This window comes from Phytophthora infestans, genomic scaffold (genome assembly GCF_000142945.1).
Source record: "Phytophthora infestans T30-4 supercont1.33 genomic scaffold, whole genome shotgun sequence".
NCBI classification, from domain to species: domain Eukaryota; phylum Oomycota; class Peronosporomycetes; order Peronosporales; family Peronosporaceae; genus Phytophthora; species Phytophthora infestans.
In genome coordinates, this window is record NW_003303726.1 from 107,692 (window position 1) to 126,719 (window position 19,028).

Below are 19,028 nucleotides of genomic sequence, written 5' to 3' on the forward strand. Positions count from 1 at the left end.
GTTGGCTAACCAAGATGATACATCTTGCTCCTGTACTCGTCACTGTCACAGGCGGGCCGATCGCAAGGTTGTTCGTCGATGGCGTGCTCCGTTATCACAGTCAATTGTCTCGGATCGAGACCCGCGGTTCACGGCTTCGGTCTGGAAAACGCTGTTTCAATTACTAGGAACTCGTCTGCAGTTGTCCACTGCTGACCATCTGCAGACAGACGGACAGAAAGAGCGCGTCAATCGAGGGCTCGAGGACACTCTGCGCAGTGTGTATCACGTACGTGGATGACGCAGCTTCCGGTTGTTACATTTGCGCTCAACAACGCGGTGCACACGTCCACAGGGCTCACGCCGTTCTACTTTAGTAGCTTCCTCACCCAGTGTGCCTCTCACTCTTCGAGGAGACACTGCATCCGCTATCTTAAGTGGGGGAGAGGCTCGGAAAGCTCTTTCTTCCCAGGATTCAGATGTGAGGCCGTTTTCGCTGCTGGCCACGCTAAGCGGATACCACGCTTAGCGTGATGAGCAGGGTCCGCGATGCCATGGCAGCGGCCCAGGACAGACAAAAGGCGTACTCTGACAAACATGGAAGAAGAAACTTAACCGTTTTTAAGATGCGTGAATTAGTGCTATTAGACACGAGGAATCTACGGCTAAGCGCTATCGGCAACAACAAGCTGAAACACCGATTTATTGGACCGTTCCCACTATCGGCAACAACAAGCTGAAACACCCATTTATTGGACCGTTCGCAGCCCTGGCCAGGCATGATGCGTCGTATACCATCGACCTGCCCAAGTAATGACGACGCACCCGACGCTCTCCGTTGGACGTCTAAAGCAGTACCATGATCCGCAGGAGGTTGCTAACTCGCAGATCCACCTTGGTCCATCTCCTCGAAGAGATGTTCGCCCACAGACACCGACGAGGACACCAGAGCAGGCTACCAAGTCTCAGGCTGAACAGCAAGGCTGCGGTCGAGACCGTACGGCGGAGGTGCCCCGTACGAACGGTCCCCAGAGCCATACGCCGCGTACGCCGAGTACATCGGGTACGCACCATACGCGTACGACTGGGAGTGCGCTGAAAGCGGGTTCGGACGTGACAACAGAGTCTCAACACGTCGGCGCATACGGAAGGCCTCGTCAAGATCTGACGAAGAGGCCCGGTGGTCCACTTGCAGATGCAGGCTCGAGCCTTCCGCTCCAACAGGTCTAGGCGGCCGGCAAGGCGAGCTAGCATGCCCTGATTCCCGGTCTGGGTGGCAGCCCCAAGGCCAAGTGCAATCGCAAGCACAAGGACGCGCTGACGGAGGCGGTCAGCCTCAGAGCTCTGCGTCGGGCCCGCAGGAGAAGCACGAGGACGAGAGTAGCATTCCGGGGGCGCCAAGCACTCGCACTTGTACGAGGGCACCTTCACTCCTTCTTGACTGGAACGAAGCGGTCCACTACCACGTGGAGCGGATCCTCCAGGCGCAACGGCGTCGTGGTAAGCGACAGATCTTCGTAAAGTGAAGAGGTTATGGCCACTACGAGAACTCGTGGGAGCCGATTGAGTGACGCCTGATAGACTGCCTGAAGACTAACGAATCTGGGAACAGAAGCGGTGGCAGCTTCGTAAGTAGTCCAGGGCTTCTTGCCTGAACGGGGTACGGACGTTGACGCCACTCCGTACCCGCGCTCATCATGAGCGCTAGAAGCCGCGCGCTTCAGAATATCGCTTGGTAGCATGCGCTTGCTGGCCAAGTAGGCAAACCGGACACGAGATCACGCTGGTCCAGGATGCGGAACAGCAGCTGATCTTCATGGAGTTCCCGTTGATCCGAGGATGGATACTTGAGAGACTCCACGCAGGCCCAGAACATGTCATCACACGAGTTCCAGTTGGGACAGTTCTCGAATAGAACCCAGGGGTAAGCCACAGAGCGGGTAGAGACCACCCCGGTTCTCGGGCTTCTTACGATAAGTCGTGAAGTCTTTTAAAGGAATTCGGTGCGGTGCGAGAAGTACGCACCGAGTCGCCTCCAAGTTGTCGACGAACAACTGATCCTTGTGGACCAGGGTTTGTTCGTAAACGCTCTTAGAAGTGTGACCCCCAACAAGGCCACGTGGAGCGACGAGAATCGCCAGAGCCAGGTCAGCCTTAGAGATCTCCTCGGTAGGCCAATAAACTCATGCGTTGATGGCAGCTCCCTGGTTGACAGGTGCCACCCCCAAACCCTCACGCATGCGCCGGGCAGCTTGGAAGTATTCCTGCCGATGGTCGATGTCGTTCGCGATCTCGCGAGGCGCATGGATAGCACCCTCCTCTTCCTCTTCACCCGAGGAGCCGAAGAAGTTTCAATAGGAGTAACCAGTATTATTTTTCTCCCGGAGTGAAGACTTCGAAGCCGTGCGCTTCTAAAAGGGCTTGGCGTATTCAGCTTTGGTTGCCTTAGCATGCGCAAGACCCTCGATTTTTTTCTGTCGTCTGATCACCGCATCATATTTTAATGATCCAACGACCGTAGTCAGCCCGTTCTACGCGGCTGTGCCACCCTTCTAGAGATCAATTGTCCGATGGCCAGCCAGCAGACCGTACAAAAGGTAAGCCAAATGCACACATACGCCTCCCATTTTGCTATAATATTCTCAAGCCTAATGAGCACTAATTTCACAGACACGGAATGTGACGAGGTCACACAGCGCCCTGCGCTAGAGAAAGTTGGCTTCCGAGAGTCTACAAACGCTCCGTGAACAGAAGCGCACAGGTCCCCTTTTGCTTAAGGGAGCGAAGTGACCAATTTAAGGTAAATTGTAAGCTGAATATATTTATATGCAGGCCAAGCTTGAGCTAAATTTACAAACTATAAGTCACCTATAGACTAGCTACGTCATCAGCCAATGGTTGGCCTCGGACGATCCTGGTACCATGTATCAGATATCCCGAAGCGTGACATGTCACACAACAAGCGGTACGGTTGGGGCAACGTACCCCGTTTCATCCTCCCCCACTTAGATTCGGTTTACCGACCAATCAGAATGAGGGAGTGTACGTCACAAACTCTCATTGTAAAGTCGAAATACATCGACTTGGCTGTACGAGCGCGGCGGAGGCTCACTTTACAGTTAGAGCCTTGGCCAGCGGCTGAGTGCTCTTCTTCTCAGTCTCCACATAGGCCTTTAGCAGTGGCATTGCGTAGAGCGGTGCGAAAACACGCTCCGAGGCTGCTGCCGGAAAGGCGCAAACCACGAGCACTAAGCCTCATGGCAAAGGTTCTATACCTATGGAGGCTACTAAGGTGACCTCGGGGACGATCGACCCATCGAGTGACGCGGCTGTGAGCAAGCGTGCGATCTAGCGCCGCAGCTCATCACACTCAATCTCTCCCGTCAACTGGCCGAACCCGCGGTTTGCTGAACGGAAGTTAGATTCGGGCATTGAGGACGAGGCCGGGATCATTCATGATGCTCCTGCGGGCTGCATGGGAGAGCACACTCCAGCGCTCAGCGAGCTAGACTACAGGGTGCACGCGCTCGCTAGTGATTACGGCGATCACAGTCCGAGGACGTCTGTGCACTTTGAGTGTCCTGCCGTCAAGGCTAAAGGCTCTCCCAAAGCTGGCGACGGTGAAGAGGAGAAACCTCACCTGGCCACGTGTGGAACGGTAAGTAGTAGGCCAACTGTTGGCTGATGACATTGCTTTTCTAAAGGATACTTATAGTTTGTTTATTTAACTCAAGCTCAGCCTTCCATTAATTATTTCAGTTTACAACCTAACTTAAAATTGACCACCCTCATTACATTCACTGCTATAATTGGTAGTAATGAGGCTCGGTGGAAAAAGGGTGATTTCTTTGCCATTTTAGAGCGGCAACAGGCTGCCGTTACACCAATGCTTGTGCCAAATCTCGAAGCACGAAACGGACTCACCGTTGTTTACATGCTTGACCTTGTTGCACAGGTACACACGCGACGCCAGTGGCTGCTTTGAGCTTGTGTGTAGCTTGCAGGTGCTACAGTAGAATGTAGTCTCGCCCCCTCGCGACTCGTCGGAGCCCTTAAGCACCGAGCATACTTTGCATGCTCGTTGACGTCGCTTTCGACCTTTCTCGTTGTTTCCATCCCTCCACTCATCCACCTGCACCGGTACGTGGGTTCGCTGCAATGGCGGAGCGCGTGACTTCTTCGGGGTACGCTCCACCGCGCGGAGAGCATCCCAATCCATCTCCTGCAACTGCGTCAGCTCCAAATGTAGTTGCTTCAGGAACTTGACATGGCTGAGCTTGGGTTTTCCATCAATAGCACGCCGTCGATAGTACACAATAAAAGCATTGACTGTTGCCAGGTCGATGAAGCCCAGAAAAAGCGACTTGTAGTATTTCTTATACTTTAGAGCCAATTGAAGAGAGTACCTGATACAACATGAATTATACAGGGTTAGCATCAACACTATCTTGTACATACAGCAGAAATGTACTCACCTTTGGAGGCGAAGTTGATCGTGTACATCAACTCCGCCCATGAAAGTTTGGTAATGTTTCAGCACTCTTGGACATGCCACCTCGACTTGCTTGCCAGACTTCGCTCGTCGAACTACGCGATCTTGCTCAGTCCTTCCACCCGCACACAGCAAATGCACAGGACGGTTGTCCAACCAACACACTGCTTTCATACTCGGCACTAATGTTGACTCGGCAACAGCGTAGGTACCGCGGTGTACATCAGCAGGCCGCTTCTTCTTCTTCACGATAATCTCTTTGCAAAACCCACGCCGGTTGGTCATCACTGTGCCTATACTGTAGAACCCCATTGCTAGGAGCTGCATGGAGAGTGTCGGTGACGTGTAAAATCGGTCAGTGACCACTAGACGTTTTTCGATGGTCCCTCTTGCTCCAAAAACTTGCCTCAGGTTGCGAATAACGGCAGCTGGTCCACAGTTGGTGTCCTTCGAAGAGAATGACCTGTCCGTTTGCCGCTTACCACAGTAGACTTCAAACCTGTATCATACACATTTGCATTGTTACATACTTGTATCCTACAGCTTAAGAGGCCTTTACAACAAAAAAAAAAGGAGCGTGCCGTGAGACACGCTCTCAACTCACCTGAGACAGTATGCTGACGTAGAGCAGCACAACATGAAGAGCTTGGTCCCCCATTTATGGAGCTTATCCTTCATGTAGACTCTCATCCGGTTGAACGTTGATCTTGAAGGCAACATTGCCTCATCAAATGCCATCACTGGAGGCGGTATGTAACCCGCTTTGAACTGTTGTTGGAGCGCGTCGACCACAGGACGCAGCTTCCAGGCACGATCTGCTGCGGCGCGGGGGTCGTTGTTGCTGCTGAAGTGGAGATTTCGAGAGATGTGCATGAAGCGATCCCGCGACATGAAAATCTCGAAGCGTCCACGAGGAATTCCTCCTTCGTCTGTCGTCTTCCAGTGATTCTCCAGCTTTTCCTTGTTGGGAGCAATTGTTCGAGCAAATAGAAGCCCAACGAATACGCACAGCTCTCGAGCAGTGATAGGTGGCGTAGAGAGTAATGCAGCCTTGATCGCATCGCGCGTGCTCTTCTTGAATCCAGGAATCTTCTTCTCTCTTTGTTCCTGCTTCGTATACTGTCCTTCAACCCGTTCGTCGATCTTTTCATCAAAGTATTCGTTGCTTGCCTCCGCGATGTCTTACCACAAGCGAGGCTGCATGAAGTAAAATAGCACCCCAGAAACCGTCGTGGCCGCTTCTAGACTTCTCGGTGTAGGTCCGTAGTGTTCTCGGTATAACTGCGGGTAATCCTCTTGCATATTCGCCGTGCGAGGCTCATAAGGCTGGTCGAGATATGGAAATGGACTGTATGATACAGGATTAGACCATCCTTTGCTTGCCATATCCTTCAGGATATCAGCGCTAATCGTGCCGCTTGTAATACTAGCCATACCACCAACCGCAGTTAAAAGATCGTCGTCAAACAATGCTTCTGCTGGATCTTCATCATCTTCTTCCAGCTCGTCTTCGTCTCCGCCTTCAGTTTCATCTCCGAGTGCACTGTCAGCGCCGTCAGAACACCCGTCATCGTTTTCAGCATCGGACACCATGGCTTGGTACTCCTCAGGATCGTCTGCGTCTACAGTAATGTTGATATCTGCTACAGCATAGGTATACAATCTACGATCAGTATCCTGTATCACAAACGTGTACATACGATCTAAAACGCACCATCACCAAATGCAGCAATCCTTGCCGACCGGCGAGGACCCGTAATCTCTTCTTGTCGTACGGTCTCATCAACTTTGTCAAACGCCGGGTCCAGATTGCGTTGAATCTCGGGATCATCTTCCGAGCTTGGCTCATCGTCAGACTGGAGGCTATAAGTCATACGAGCTGACACGTCGGGGTACTCGACTCGTGGGGTTGGAGAGAGATGAGGCGATGTGCAGCGCAACGTCGGTGAAGGCTGGCTGCCATCACTATCACTGCGCGAGACGCCATTAACTCCATCTACAACACAGCAGCAATATACATGTTAGCTCGCACGCTAAACGGTATAATACAGGTAAACACAGCATCATACCATTGACTGGCGTTGTTTTTTGGGCAACAACATCATTCGTGTCTCTTCTGGCTTCATTTTGCTGATTACCACCTTCTGTATTGCTCTCCTCGCGTAACGTAACTGCTGTAAGTACCACGTTTGTATTATACATCATTAGCCGGCAGAATATCGTGTATATTTAAGACCAAGCATCACAATACCGCTAGACGTGGCATCGACGTCTTCCTGAGGCTCAACGCATTCAGCAGCCGTAGCAGAGGCTGCTTCTGGTAGTGTAGGCTGCTGTGCTTCTTTGGCAGCTTTCTCTGTTTCAATATAACACGTTAGACTGTCATTATGCGATGCAAAATAATTCAAGGTCTTACCAAGATCAATGCGGTCTAAGTAGCGCATTAATTCCTCTTCTCCGACGAAAACATCGACGCCACGGGTGTCCTTCTTGGTCTTACCAGGCTTCAAGTATGTGAAGTCAACAGAGAGGCCAGCCGGCCTCTTCGAAGACCAGCCTTCCTTCTTCAGCTCAGCCCAGCGGGCGCGAAAACCTGACATCTCTTGGACTCGGCGCAAATTCTTTAATGAGTGAAATGAGTGGCGTGTGAGCTATTGACTGTAAGAATTTGTCATACGTAGTCCACACCACACTAAAACCTCTTAGACTCAATTTTTAGAAAATGGAAAGACGCACTTCGAGCGGGAAAAGATTTGGTGAGATAACCCGGCACCCCGTCCCCGATTTCATTTAAAGTTTGTAAACCTCAATACAAACGTCAAGTCAAAATTCCTTATCGTGTATGGTCCAGGATAAACTTTTTCTGATATCGTGTCGAATATAGGCCGTCGCGTTCAAGGGGATAAAAAGTAAAAAAAAAACGTTTTAACATACATAAGTACTGTACTTAATTGTTTTTGCAGTATATTTCTAGCTCCAGAGTATAACCTCTGACAGTTAAACCCAGCCCAAAATAAGTCCATTAAACACTGATAAAACCCCACCAATTCCTGACAATCTGGTCGGCGATAACTTCGACGCTGGTGGCGCTCCCGCCGCCGATACTTTCTACCATCGTCTTGTTTGCCGTCGAAGGGCTCAATCTGGACTTGGCACCCTTCAAGACTAAGTTGTCGGTCAATCGTCTAAGAGATGTGGCACTGGTGTGCAAAGCAACACACAAATTTTGGAGAACATAAAGAAAATCTCCCGGAACGTAGCGTATTTGGAGCTACTGGACACCATCGAACCCGAAGAGTTCGACGAGATTGTACAAGGATTTCGAGAAGACGAAGCGATCATACGCGACTTTCGACTCGGCTTGGGTCCGTACGAGCCATGTGAAGGTCCCTTCGACCCAAGGAACTTCTATCCACACGAACCATATCTAGGAGATCTAGATCAAGCGGCTCTTGACTGAGACGCCATGTTCAGCTGCATGTCTGGCCTCAAGAGACTAGATCTGTCAGAAATCCCTCTAGTAAGTCGACACCTCGCTGGAATTCTCAGCAGGGGGTCCGAAAATGATATTGTTATTTATCGTAGTAGCATCTTCACGATAAATTATCGCGAAGCTAGCTTGTATGTTGGCAATACGTTATGATGCTTAAGCTAGAAGACCAATAAATAATTGAGTTACTGCTGCAATAACCACGGTTTATTGAATCAATAACAGGTATCTACGCTCGAGTTGCTGTGTCAAGTGTTTGTGCGTCCCAGTAACCAGCATTTTCGCGCAGGAAGAGAATCATTTCTAAAGTAATGGGCTGCAGTCCATGGCGTTCTTTGCCAAACGTGGTACGAGCAACGCTAAAAAAAGCGCTCCACCACGTTGGACGTCGCAGGGATTGCATGCAAGAGCTTGTACTTGGTCTCCTTCGCGGCAAGTCGGCGTCTCTTTTGAAGCAGCTGGACGAACGAACTTTCGCCGTCGTCCTCGTCTTCACTCACTGCAGGAGAACCTGTCGACTTGAACGGAGTCAAGAATGTTTTTTCAGCTCGCGTGAGGCGGGCTGCATTGCCGCCTAAGACTTGTACACACCCTGACTCAAAGTCAGGGCTGTGAACAATTTCAGCGCGTGGGCCTAGTGTTCATAGTGAATACAAAACAAATTAGCAATGGATACTAGAAAAGGAAAAAAATATGCTGCACGTACCAATGTACCGAGCGTAGTGTGGTTTGATGGAAATCAAGCCATCCAGCCACACTCGAGCATCAAGTAGTGATACTTCGTTTCCCTGTAAAGCTTTTGCAACGGACTCGACCTTCTTCAAGTCTGCTAGCAGAGCACGTAAACGGCGGTTGTACGAAGGGGACGGCAGCAAATCGGCGATGTCGTCGTCATTGCTGTCGATAAACTCCAGCAGTGTTAAGTACCGCATCACCATAGCGAAAGTGGAGCTCCATCGAGTATCTTGGCGGATAACCGGACGGAGCGGCGTTTTAGTTCTACATTCAAAATAGAAACCCAATTGGAAACGTTTCTAGTAATCAGTTCAAACTTAACTCAGCTTGGCACTTTGCTTCAGGTTACGAAGCTTGATCATTAACTTCTGGACAGCATTCAGCTCGTCCTCATAGTCTTGCATGTCAGCTTGCACTGCTCGGTTAAGGCGGTGGCTGGCACAGCCGATTAGCGGCACACCCATCAGCGTTGCGAGCCGCCGGTTAACCGAGCAGTTGTCTCCCACCAGGAAACAGCACTGGCCCAGCTGCTTGCCGTAGTCCCGAGGCAGCATAGTGGCAAGAAACTCCATGTGGCCGCGGGCGGAGAGGTCTTCCTCCTCCTCGTTGAGCAGTGGAGCCATACAAAGAAGAGAAGTCTTGACGACCCCGTCCACCTCGTAGCGAGCGTACACTGCAATGTAATGATCTGAAGCATGAGACCACCCATCAAAGATTAGCCCAAAAAGGTCAGGCATCTCTTCAGCGATGCCACGCTCCACGGCCCGCGTCACACTACTCATGCCAGAGACGAGCGTCTCGACACAAATTGAGTCAAGATTAGAGTACCTATAGAAAGCAAATAGAAACAGAAGTTAGAAATTCACTGGCAACTTTAGAAATGCGTATGACTTACCTTTTGGCCGCCTCATTCTCACAGAATGACAGCGGAAGATTGCTCTTTAGGATCCACTCCATCCAGCTGAATAGATTGAGAGAGGATCGCCGCACGTAGTTGAGAATAGACCCCGTCTCGGCCGAGGTGGCGGTGAGCATGAGGCTCTCATGGGTTGGGTGCTCGCTTCGAACGTGCGATACCAGGTTGGAAAAGCCATTGCGGCTAGCCTGCTTTCGAACCGTGCCGCAACGACAGCGGTAGTACTCGAGGATGACTTCATCAAACTCGTCGCGGCACGGTTGAAAGAAGAACCCAGCAATTTGTGCTGGCGTGAACGTGGAGCGCAAACTGCGTCGAGACGAGAAGACCATGTTAGCGGGAGTGTCGGCGTGGGAAGTGAGAGAAAAGAAAATGAGTCTGCTGAGATCAGCCGATTCGGCAACAAAACGACTGGTTCGTGACGATCGATTGACTGCTGCAGATAACTTCAGGAAACTGTACGCATAAATTACCGTATGTAATATGCAGCCACCATAAATTATGCACGAGCCTAGTTTAGGGTGACAACATAAATAATGTCTGCTTATTTATTGAAATTACTGTGTCGTCAATTTTTTTTTCGGGGGCCCTGATTCTCAGAGCTGCATCGAGACACTGTCCACGCCTGGAATTCCTGCTCATGCCGAGGAAAGAAGACTGTTTCTTCGAAGTTAAAGAACCCCAAATCCAAGACTTACTGATGGCTTTAACTGTAGCCTTAGAGACGTGGTTCTCTGCGAAAACTTGTGGGGGTTTAAAGCAACTCATATGCCTACATGTGACGAGGGTAATGAACACAGCAGCACACAGTACATCGAGGCTGTGACCCAATTTTGCCCCGGAATCAAGTACATTGACGGCTTAAAGCAAACCCTAGTGGATGGCCAAGAAGAATGCCCCGATATGTGGTCAATCTCGCTGAAAACATGGCAGGATTTTAACGCCTCTTGCACAGCACTGATAGCCTTCAACTGGACGCTCGTACCCTTCGGCGATCCATTCTTTCGTGTGTTTGGGGAGCACGTGAAACCCCAACTGACGTCACTGTCACTTACCGCAAATATGCGCTGGAGCTACGAGCGCTATCGCCGCCATTATCCTGGCTCTGCAACGAGAGAGGACGAGTGGGATACCCATCCAGACTACGGTACTTCTTGTCATTATCCTATCGAGGCATTACGAGGATGCCCCGCACTGAAAAAAAAAGCTGATTATTAAGATCGATTACTCGAAAATCCAACACCGAAAGGTGGACTCATCTGTGTATGGGGATGAGTTCTGGACAGCTGTGGCTAGAAATTGTCCTAGACTGGAAATTATTGATATGGTGGACTCGTCAATGCATCCGCTGTTCAATAAGAGACCTATCCAAACGTTGACGGAACGTACCCTCGTAACCCTTGCTGGGATGAAGTGGTTACGCTACTGTACTCTTGCTCCAGCTCGTCTAACTGAGAACTTTTTTGAGTATCTGCTATGCGTCGTGGGGTCGGATAGCTGTGTATCGAAACGCACAATTGACATCAGTATTGGAGGCCACGAGAGTAACAGACGAGCCAAGTTTTACCGAGAAATTGTAACATTCCTTAAGCTACTCGCAGAGACAAGTGAGGAAGAATTGGGCGTGGCGTTGAACCCCGTTTTGATTCTTACCAACCCGTACAACTCCAAAGTGAGACAGGATTGGTGTGAGGAATACATGCGCGATGAACTATTGCCGCTGTTAAGGACTGTTGCTGAAAATCATCCGTCGCTGACAATCCAAGTGCCGATTGCTGGACGCAGCGGTCACACGTTCTCTCGAATCAGCAGACTTTGTCTCGGTTGGGGACGAGCTAAAAGCAGCGTCAATTTGTTTGTTGACATCAGTAGCGTGACAGCGGGACGTGATTCTGATAGCGACACCAGCGTCTTTAGCGCAGACGAAAGCGAGGCTATGATCGCAGATTAGGTACTTGAATTTTTCTAGGTGACTGACACGCGAAATGGTAGTCAATAGACAAAAAATGTTCTTGCTGCTTCCCACTTAAACTATGTGCATTCTTGTTTAAATTGGAATGCGAGCATTAAATGAATTACATATAAAATCAATTTAAATCCTAGCGGAGAGCTGCATCTGATTCGTTCAAGTGAGTTTATAACAACCTTTTATTGGCTCAAACAGTAAATCAGTCCACAATTTGGATCTGGTGAAATGTCAAATTTATCGTCACTGCCGCCGTCTGTGCTCGCGCATGTGCTGGAGCTCGCAGTCTGTGGCATCTCTCAGAACTTGGCACCTGCAGGGCGATCATTGCATCTCGACGGTGTGAAAAATGTGGATCGGGTATGCAAACGCACTTTGCGCTCGGTTCGCAGTCTGGTTTCTGTCTTTCGAGCTACGACGATGAGTCTGGCACTAGAGAATGAAGCGACAATTGTAGACGTAGAAACAATGTACCGACGCGTTGAGATGCACGGAGTAGATGTGACCGATCTCCGTATTCGACTGGGGAAATATACGCGTGAAGGTCATCCGTTCATGGTTTAGGAAGAACGCGGAACCTGGAAAACTGGCGAAAGTGGCAATCGAGTGGAACTCATTGTTCCGCTTTCTACCAGGAGTGAAGAGGCTCGATCTAACTAAAATCCCGTTGCTGAGTAAGCATTTTCTGCTAATACTGGAGGCTGCAGCCACGTATTGTCGTCAGTTGGAATACCCGATTATGCCGGTAAGGTACTACACGTTTCACAGCACACACGGCGCAAATATCAACAAGATCATGGCAACGCTTTACAGTGCTTTGGAGAGATGGTATTCGACTGGTGGTCTACGACAACTTACACTTCCTACGTGGAATGGGGTGAACTCTAACGCTGCAAGTACTCGATACATTGAGAGTGTGACGAGGTTCTGTCCTAGAATTGAGTACCTTGACGGATATAAACAAGCGCGTTCGAAATCATGCGTGCATTGTCCAGAGATGTGGACAATCTCACTGCACACGTGGAGAGCTTTCAATGCCACCTGTACCAATTTGCGGAGCTTTCACTGGTTTGTTGTGTCATTTGCTGACCCGTTTTTCAGTGTATTTGGCGACTATATCAAGCCAAATTTGACATCGCTGTCGCTTTTTGCGAACCTTAACTGGACATACGATCGATATATACGTGACTGCAGTGAACAGACCTCTGACGATATAATACGAGATGGAACTATTCCAATGGGCTACGGTGTCTTGGCTACCGAAGCTCGAGCCGTATTCAAGGCATGTCCTGCTCTAACGAGTTTTTTTATTAAAATCGACTGCGTCCGGAACAACAGACCAGAAAGCCACTACGTGAACTCAGCTATATACGGAGACGAGCTCTGGGAGACAGCGGCGATGCTCTGTCCACTTCTAACATCGATCGAGATGGTTGACGCTTCCCAATACCCGAGCCTCAATTATCAGTCTATCAACGGTCTCTCCGACCGCACTCTGATAGCCCTTGCGCAACTTAAGTACCTCACGTCAGTAGAGTTTTGTATCGCACGTCTGACAGGCACAGGTATCTTCGACTGGTTATGCCGTGTGGCGAAATTTGACGGTTATGTTGGGCCTGAACGTAGGCTTCGAGTCACAATTGTCGGCCTTCAGCACGCTGAATTCTGCAAGGATTTGCCGGATTTCTATGGAGAAATTGTGGTGCTTTTGAGTCTTCTTTCGGAGGTCAGTGAGGAAGGTCTTGGAGCAGCTTCGTGCCAGACAAAACCTCTCCTTGAGGTTGTGAATCCGTACGAGTCCGTGGTATCCTGCCAGTGGAGCAAAATTTATATGGTTGAAAAACTCAGACCACTGATTGAGGCAGTAAGGGCGAAACACCCTTTACAAGTAAGCGTATCACTGTTCGGACAGAAATCATGCCAATTCAGCCGGATCGGCAAGCTAACGTTGGACTGGCAAATCGCATAAAAAAGGAGAAGCTCATTGACTGCCTAGAAAAGCAGCCGACTTGTGAGCAATCGACTGTGAAGATAAAAGCGATTCGTATAAAAAAGGAGAAGCTCATTGACTGCCTAGAAAAGCAGCCGACTTGTGAGCAATCGACTGTGAAGATAAAAGCAATTCGTCTGGATACGATTTTTTTGCATATTGACACGCCACACCTTTGTGCACTCAACCTCGTAGAAAACGGCAGTCAAACTCGTAACTTAAAAATTGGCAAATAGGAAAATTACAGTAGGAGTCCCTAATCAGTATTCAATGTTAAAAAAACTGCAATCAACCTCGTACAAGATTTGCGCGACTGGTTCGCGCCAAAACGATAGGCTCTGCTCGACTCGCGCCAAAGCCCGAGGTTTGTACAGCTCGATCAGAACGAAAGGAGATCTGGTTCATTTGCTAACTTACCGTTTGTCTCCAAGATGCCTTCCCGAATCACGCCGCACACCCTCATCGAGAAACAGCAAGTTCTTGAAGCCCATCGTGCCGGTCGAGAAGACTGGCTAGCCGTTGCTCATTTCAACGGCATTCCTGTGACTACTGCCTACGACATAGTACGGCGTGGGCGCGTGAACAATCTCCCTCGGGGAGACGCGAAGCACGTCAAGATGACGCCTGAGGCTAAGGTCCTCCTCGAGGAGTACCTGAATGATAACTGTACCTACACGCTGGACACCATGAGGACAATGTTGTTTCTGGACTGTGGCGTTAAGGTGGACACGTCGACGATTAGCCGGCACCTGAAGGGCATGCTGTTTACCGTAAAACAAGTGAGAGTCGAGCCCACAACGTGTAATAGCGATATCAACATTGAGAAACGACGTGTGTTCGCCGTGAAATTGAAGGAGCATCAAGACGCAGGTAACTGCATCATTTACTATGATGAAACTAACTACAACATCTATTTAAAGCGCTTGCGAGGACGATCTAGGCGAGGAGAGAGGGCCGTGCTCAGCCTTCCACCCTCCAAAGGGGCCAACCTTCAGATCCAATGTGCTGTTTCGTCAAGCATTGGGCTGGTGACGTACCAATTGGAGCATGGCAGCACTCGCATGGAGAAGAATGCTGCCTTCGTCGAAGAGATTTACAAGGCGGCCAAGGCGTCGCAAGAGTTCCGCAGTTTCTATCAAGGAAAAAAGATTGTCATCGTTCTTGATAATGCTCCTGCCCACCGACAGACGGAGGATCGCGTTACCGAAGACATGGAGCTGCTACGGCTCGGGCCGTACTCCCCCATGTGCAATCCGATAGAGGGTTGTTTCAGTGTGTTAAAGGCAAACATCAAGAGGAACTTAGCAATCAACCGCGAGGAAATTTGCGATCGCAGCCGTCAGCTGGACGAGAATGGAGACGTGATAACGCTCGCTGGAAGGCAGATGCGCGTTCTGGAGAGGGCTGCTAAGGCGGAAATGAAGTGTATGACATCAGTTCTGGTGTCTCGTATGGAGCTTCACTGTAGCAAAGCTGTCAACGCTGCTGCTGAAGGAATACCTATGGTCTATGGTAAATAATCAATGAAGTTGATTGCCGTTTTTTCAACATTGAATACTGATTAGGGACTCCTACTGTAATTTTCCTATTTGCCACTTTTTAAGTTACGAGTTTGACTGCCGTTTTCTACGAGGTTGAGTGCACAAAGGTGTAGTATTATTTTCTGCACTAATCTAGTGCATCTATGAATTCTCTACAATCGTGTACCCAGCCTTGCTCCATGTACTGCTAATATATGACAAATATGTGGTACTTCCTCTGTCCGAAAATATAAGCGGGGCATCTATTTAAACCGTGTCCGAAAATAAAAGCGGCATGCTTACAAATTCAAGTCATTTGATAGTACTGTCGTATTCCACTTAAGTACTCCCATACAAATGCTGCTGTTGTTGCCGGCCGCTGCAAACCAGACCGTAGAAATATTTAGGCACTCTACACGGCACCGCTCAACAGAGAATCTCACGCGCTACATCTCTACAGGTTTCTATGACATTTTGTGTAAAATTGACATCCTGGCGAAAGATTTTCAAATATCACATATTCACCACGAACTTTGCATAACGATAACTTTGCGACCAGGTGTTCAAACGTCGACCAAAACAATTGCCGTAATCTAAACAGCAATTAAAACCAATCAGCTGCTCGTTTAAAGGGTTTCTGTTCTTAAAATTAATTTTGCCCGCCCATCCTGCTTATTTTTTCGGACGGAGGAAGTATTTTTTACGATAAATGTATAAAGTACTGAAAAATTGCCGTGAGTTATATTTTAACGTGAGCCAACAATCACAGGAAAATAAAACGTTATTTCAATTTTTTAAATTATATTTTGAAGCCTTGTAACAACGATTTGGAGTAGAACCCTGTTGCGAATAGCGTTGCAGAAGCTCCTTGGGGCTCATGCTGTGATTGACTATAACGGAGGAGGTAGACTTCATCGACGTCATGAGCTGCACCGCTTCCGAATTTCAATTCGCAGCTACAAATGACCCGATGTTGCGCTTGAATTTCGGCAACTGGTGCTTGAGTGGTTTCGTATATTCAGGCGGGGGCAATTCTTTATTTTAGATAATTAAATGACAGAGACCCATTGCACTATTACGTGTGAAGGTTCCTGGTCTTACAAAAACAGCTACGGCTATTCCTTGGACTAAGCGTGCTGCACCGCAAGAGCTGAACATCTAATCTAACGATGCCACGTACGAGGGGGTCCTTTCCACGACTTCGTTCGCTTTCAAAGTCTGCACATGTTGCTCCAAACATATTACGGCGCGTGTCCAAGAGGCTTTGTGCTTATCATCTTTCATTTTGATCTTCCCAGAAACGAAGCGCAATACATATCGTGCTCCGGCGCTACATGAAACTGTCGTCAATCACTGACATAGTAGTAGAAGCGGATTGCTAGTATAGATATCCGTAGCCAAACGTGATAGATGAAGAGCAGCCAAGCATCTCAATAGCAACACTATGCCCTTAGGACTTCGAGCTTCGGAAAACGATTGATAAGAAATTAGCTGGGGCTGCCAAAACTGGTACGGAAAGGAAATGCAACATACAGTACGCTAGCATTCTGAATATCAACGCGAGATACCGAAATAAGTATTTGGTTTGGAGACGGAGAGAGAAAATGAGCTGTAGTCTTTGGGTGCGCAGCGCTCCAAAAATGGATGGTGTGTGTGTTTTCGTTGAAAATTTGTATTGCTTGAGATCCGGTATTGCGAGGATATGCAATACCATACCCTGCATCCAAACGGATTTTACCATATACTACCCGGGCTACTATTCCTTAGTGCCCTCAAAAATTCGATCCGTTTTGAAGAGAGGGTCACTAAATGAGTAAGGGCTTCTAAATATTGCGTATTGGGTTCAGGTCCCTTTTCTTTTAGTTCTGATCCAGTCTAAAACGCAATTTTCTTCCTGAAGAGGCTAGCGTTGCATCTGGTCGTCGTAAGTTTGAAAGTTATCTTTAAGAGCGATTTTTTAGTAGACCAAATTGATAAAGTTATACCGGGTATCTTTGTGATGCAGATTTTTATACTTTTGAGCACAAGTAAATTTTAGCACCGGGCTTTTAAATAATACGGTGATTTTATACGGTAAATTCCGTTAAATTTAGCAAACATTTTTACTACAATCTATACTGTGATTTACCGATGGAGCTAAAATGCCGGCCAATGTATTTTCTTAAACCTCTAGATACAACTTCAAGCAAATTGATTTTGCTGCTGTGCAACCGGGGTTGGGGGGGGGCTGCCCCCCCCCCCACCGCCCCACAATGCCCCTCGGTCCACCTGCATGATTTATCTTTGCATGCGTAATGGCTTCGAACATCCATCTTCGAAGTAGGTCAGATGCCGGTATTCGAAATTCAAATTAGGAATAATTTTTTGTTTAAATATTTGGTCAAAGTACTATATTATTGATTAGTCCTGTATTGCAATGTAGCTTGAAAACGAATATTAAATTAATAAATATTTTTTTATTGTGAAAACACCGATTAGTTTGTCTAATTGAATTACAAATCCGCCGATTTATAGTCTACCCAAGCGTCTTATTAATAGTTTATTTAGTTAGGCTTGCAGCAAATTACTGATGAATGATCTCGCTTGTAGTGCTATTTATGAGATTGAAAACATAGGCCGATTTACTAATAAATCACTTCGCCGCCAGATTTAGAAACAAATCGGTCGGTTTATCCGATCTCTAGACGGCATTCCAAGTCTAGCACAACTAAATTCGACAACAAATTGAACAATGACTCTAGTGTGTGTATCTGTTCAAATAGGAAGCATCACCAAGACCAGTCGAACAAACGTCAGCATCGAGGAGCCAAACTTTACATTTGACGAAGATAACGAGCTGTTCGAAGACCTACAGATTAAAGTTGAAAGGATTGCTAGTCCTGCTCTGCGGCTATACAAAGTCAAAACTACGCGAGACGACACAGCAATGTACTTGAAGCCAAGTCTAGGGGTCAAGCAGGCAGAGTGGGTTGCGCTAACACCTGGAAACTGGAAGCACTATATAGATATTGCAAGAGGTCATCACCAGAAGTGCAGGACAAACAAAGGCCCCTTTGTTGTAAAGCTGTTTGTATTTGCTGCAAAAGAGACAACTACTCAGGCTGCAGGAATACGGAGGGCGACAGGGTCAAGAATCCAAGACGCTGCCCGTGCAATTGATAACTATCTATTGGAGCGTGGCGACGTCCAAGTCGGACCTATTGCCCGTACTTATTGGGAGACCACCCATACCAGACAGCCTGAAGGTACAGCCCCATCCGTACCGGATAATGTAACTTTTCGCCAGATGCAGCATCTTGACTCAATGCGACCTTTTCCAACGCCTACAAAAACCGAGAGCAACCTGCAAACGATCACTGTACAGCTAAATGGCTCGTCAGATCTACAGCTTTCGTTTAACGTGCGTGAGCTACGAACCATTCTTGTCTTACCGAATCACAACCTACTAGCTGAAGGGGTATTCTCCTCATTCGACGTCCCAGCTGAACCGACCGAAAATATGGTCGACGAAGACCATATTATAGAAGAAGAGTAAAGGGGGCCATAACAGCCATATCAAAGGCAAATACACGGGTATATTGGGTTTTTTTATCTCGCTTCGCTCGAAGTCTCCCACCCACCCCACCAAGCTCCTCCCATCCGCCTCCCCGCGGTCCTACTGAAATAAATCTAGCTCTCGCTTGAAGACAGCCTCGTTTAAACCACCTTCATCGTATCCGCAATGTCTGAACAGACCTGTACCTCCACCATCTTCGTCCTTCGTGCATCTTGGCATAGCAACCTCTAATACCCTTTCGGGGTACAGACCAAACGCCAAATTCGCATGTCGAGCTAACCACCTCTTCAACTGCCCAAATAACACTTCGATCGGATTAAATTGGGGGCAGTAAGGCGGTAAAAACAACAGTACAGCTCCACATGAGTGAACAGCGGTTTCGAA

The 19,028-nt window shown here is 48.4% G+C and overlaps 2 protein-coding genes across 2 annotated transcripts; both read left to right on the plus strand.

The window, feature by feature from the left end:
* Window positions 1-10,380: 10,380 nt before the first annotated feature.
* PITG_14785 (uncharacterized protein) lies at window positions 10,381-11,563 on the plus strand (the record flags this gene model as incomplete). Its single annotated transcript, XM_002898949.1, has 3 exons — window positions 10,381-10,759; window positions 11,148-11,466; window positions 11,530-11,563. The coding sequence occupies 3 exons, from the start codon at window positions 10,381-10,383 to the stop codon at window positions 11,561-11,563; spliced, it is 732 nt and encodes a 243-aa protein (XP_002898995.1).
* Window positions 11,564-17,819: 6,256 nt separating this feature from the next.
* PITG_14786 (uncharacterized protein) lies at window positions 17,820-18,623 on the plus strand (the record flags this gene model as incomplete). The annotated part of the gene is made up of 3 exons (XM_002898950.1): window positions 17,820-17,868; window positions 17,989-18,056; window positions 18,153-18,623. The coding sequence occupies 3 exons, from the start codon at window positions 17,820-17,822 to the stop codon at window positions 18,621-18,623; spliced, it is 588 nt and encodes a 195-aa protein (XP_002898996.1).
* Window positions 18,624-19,028: the final 405 nt, after the last annotated feature.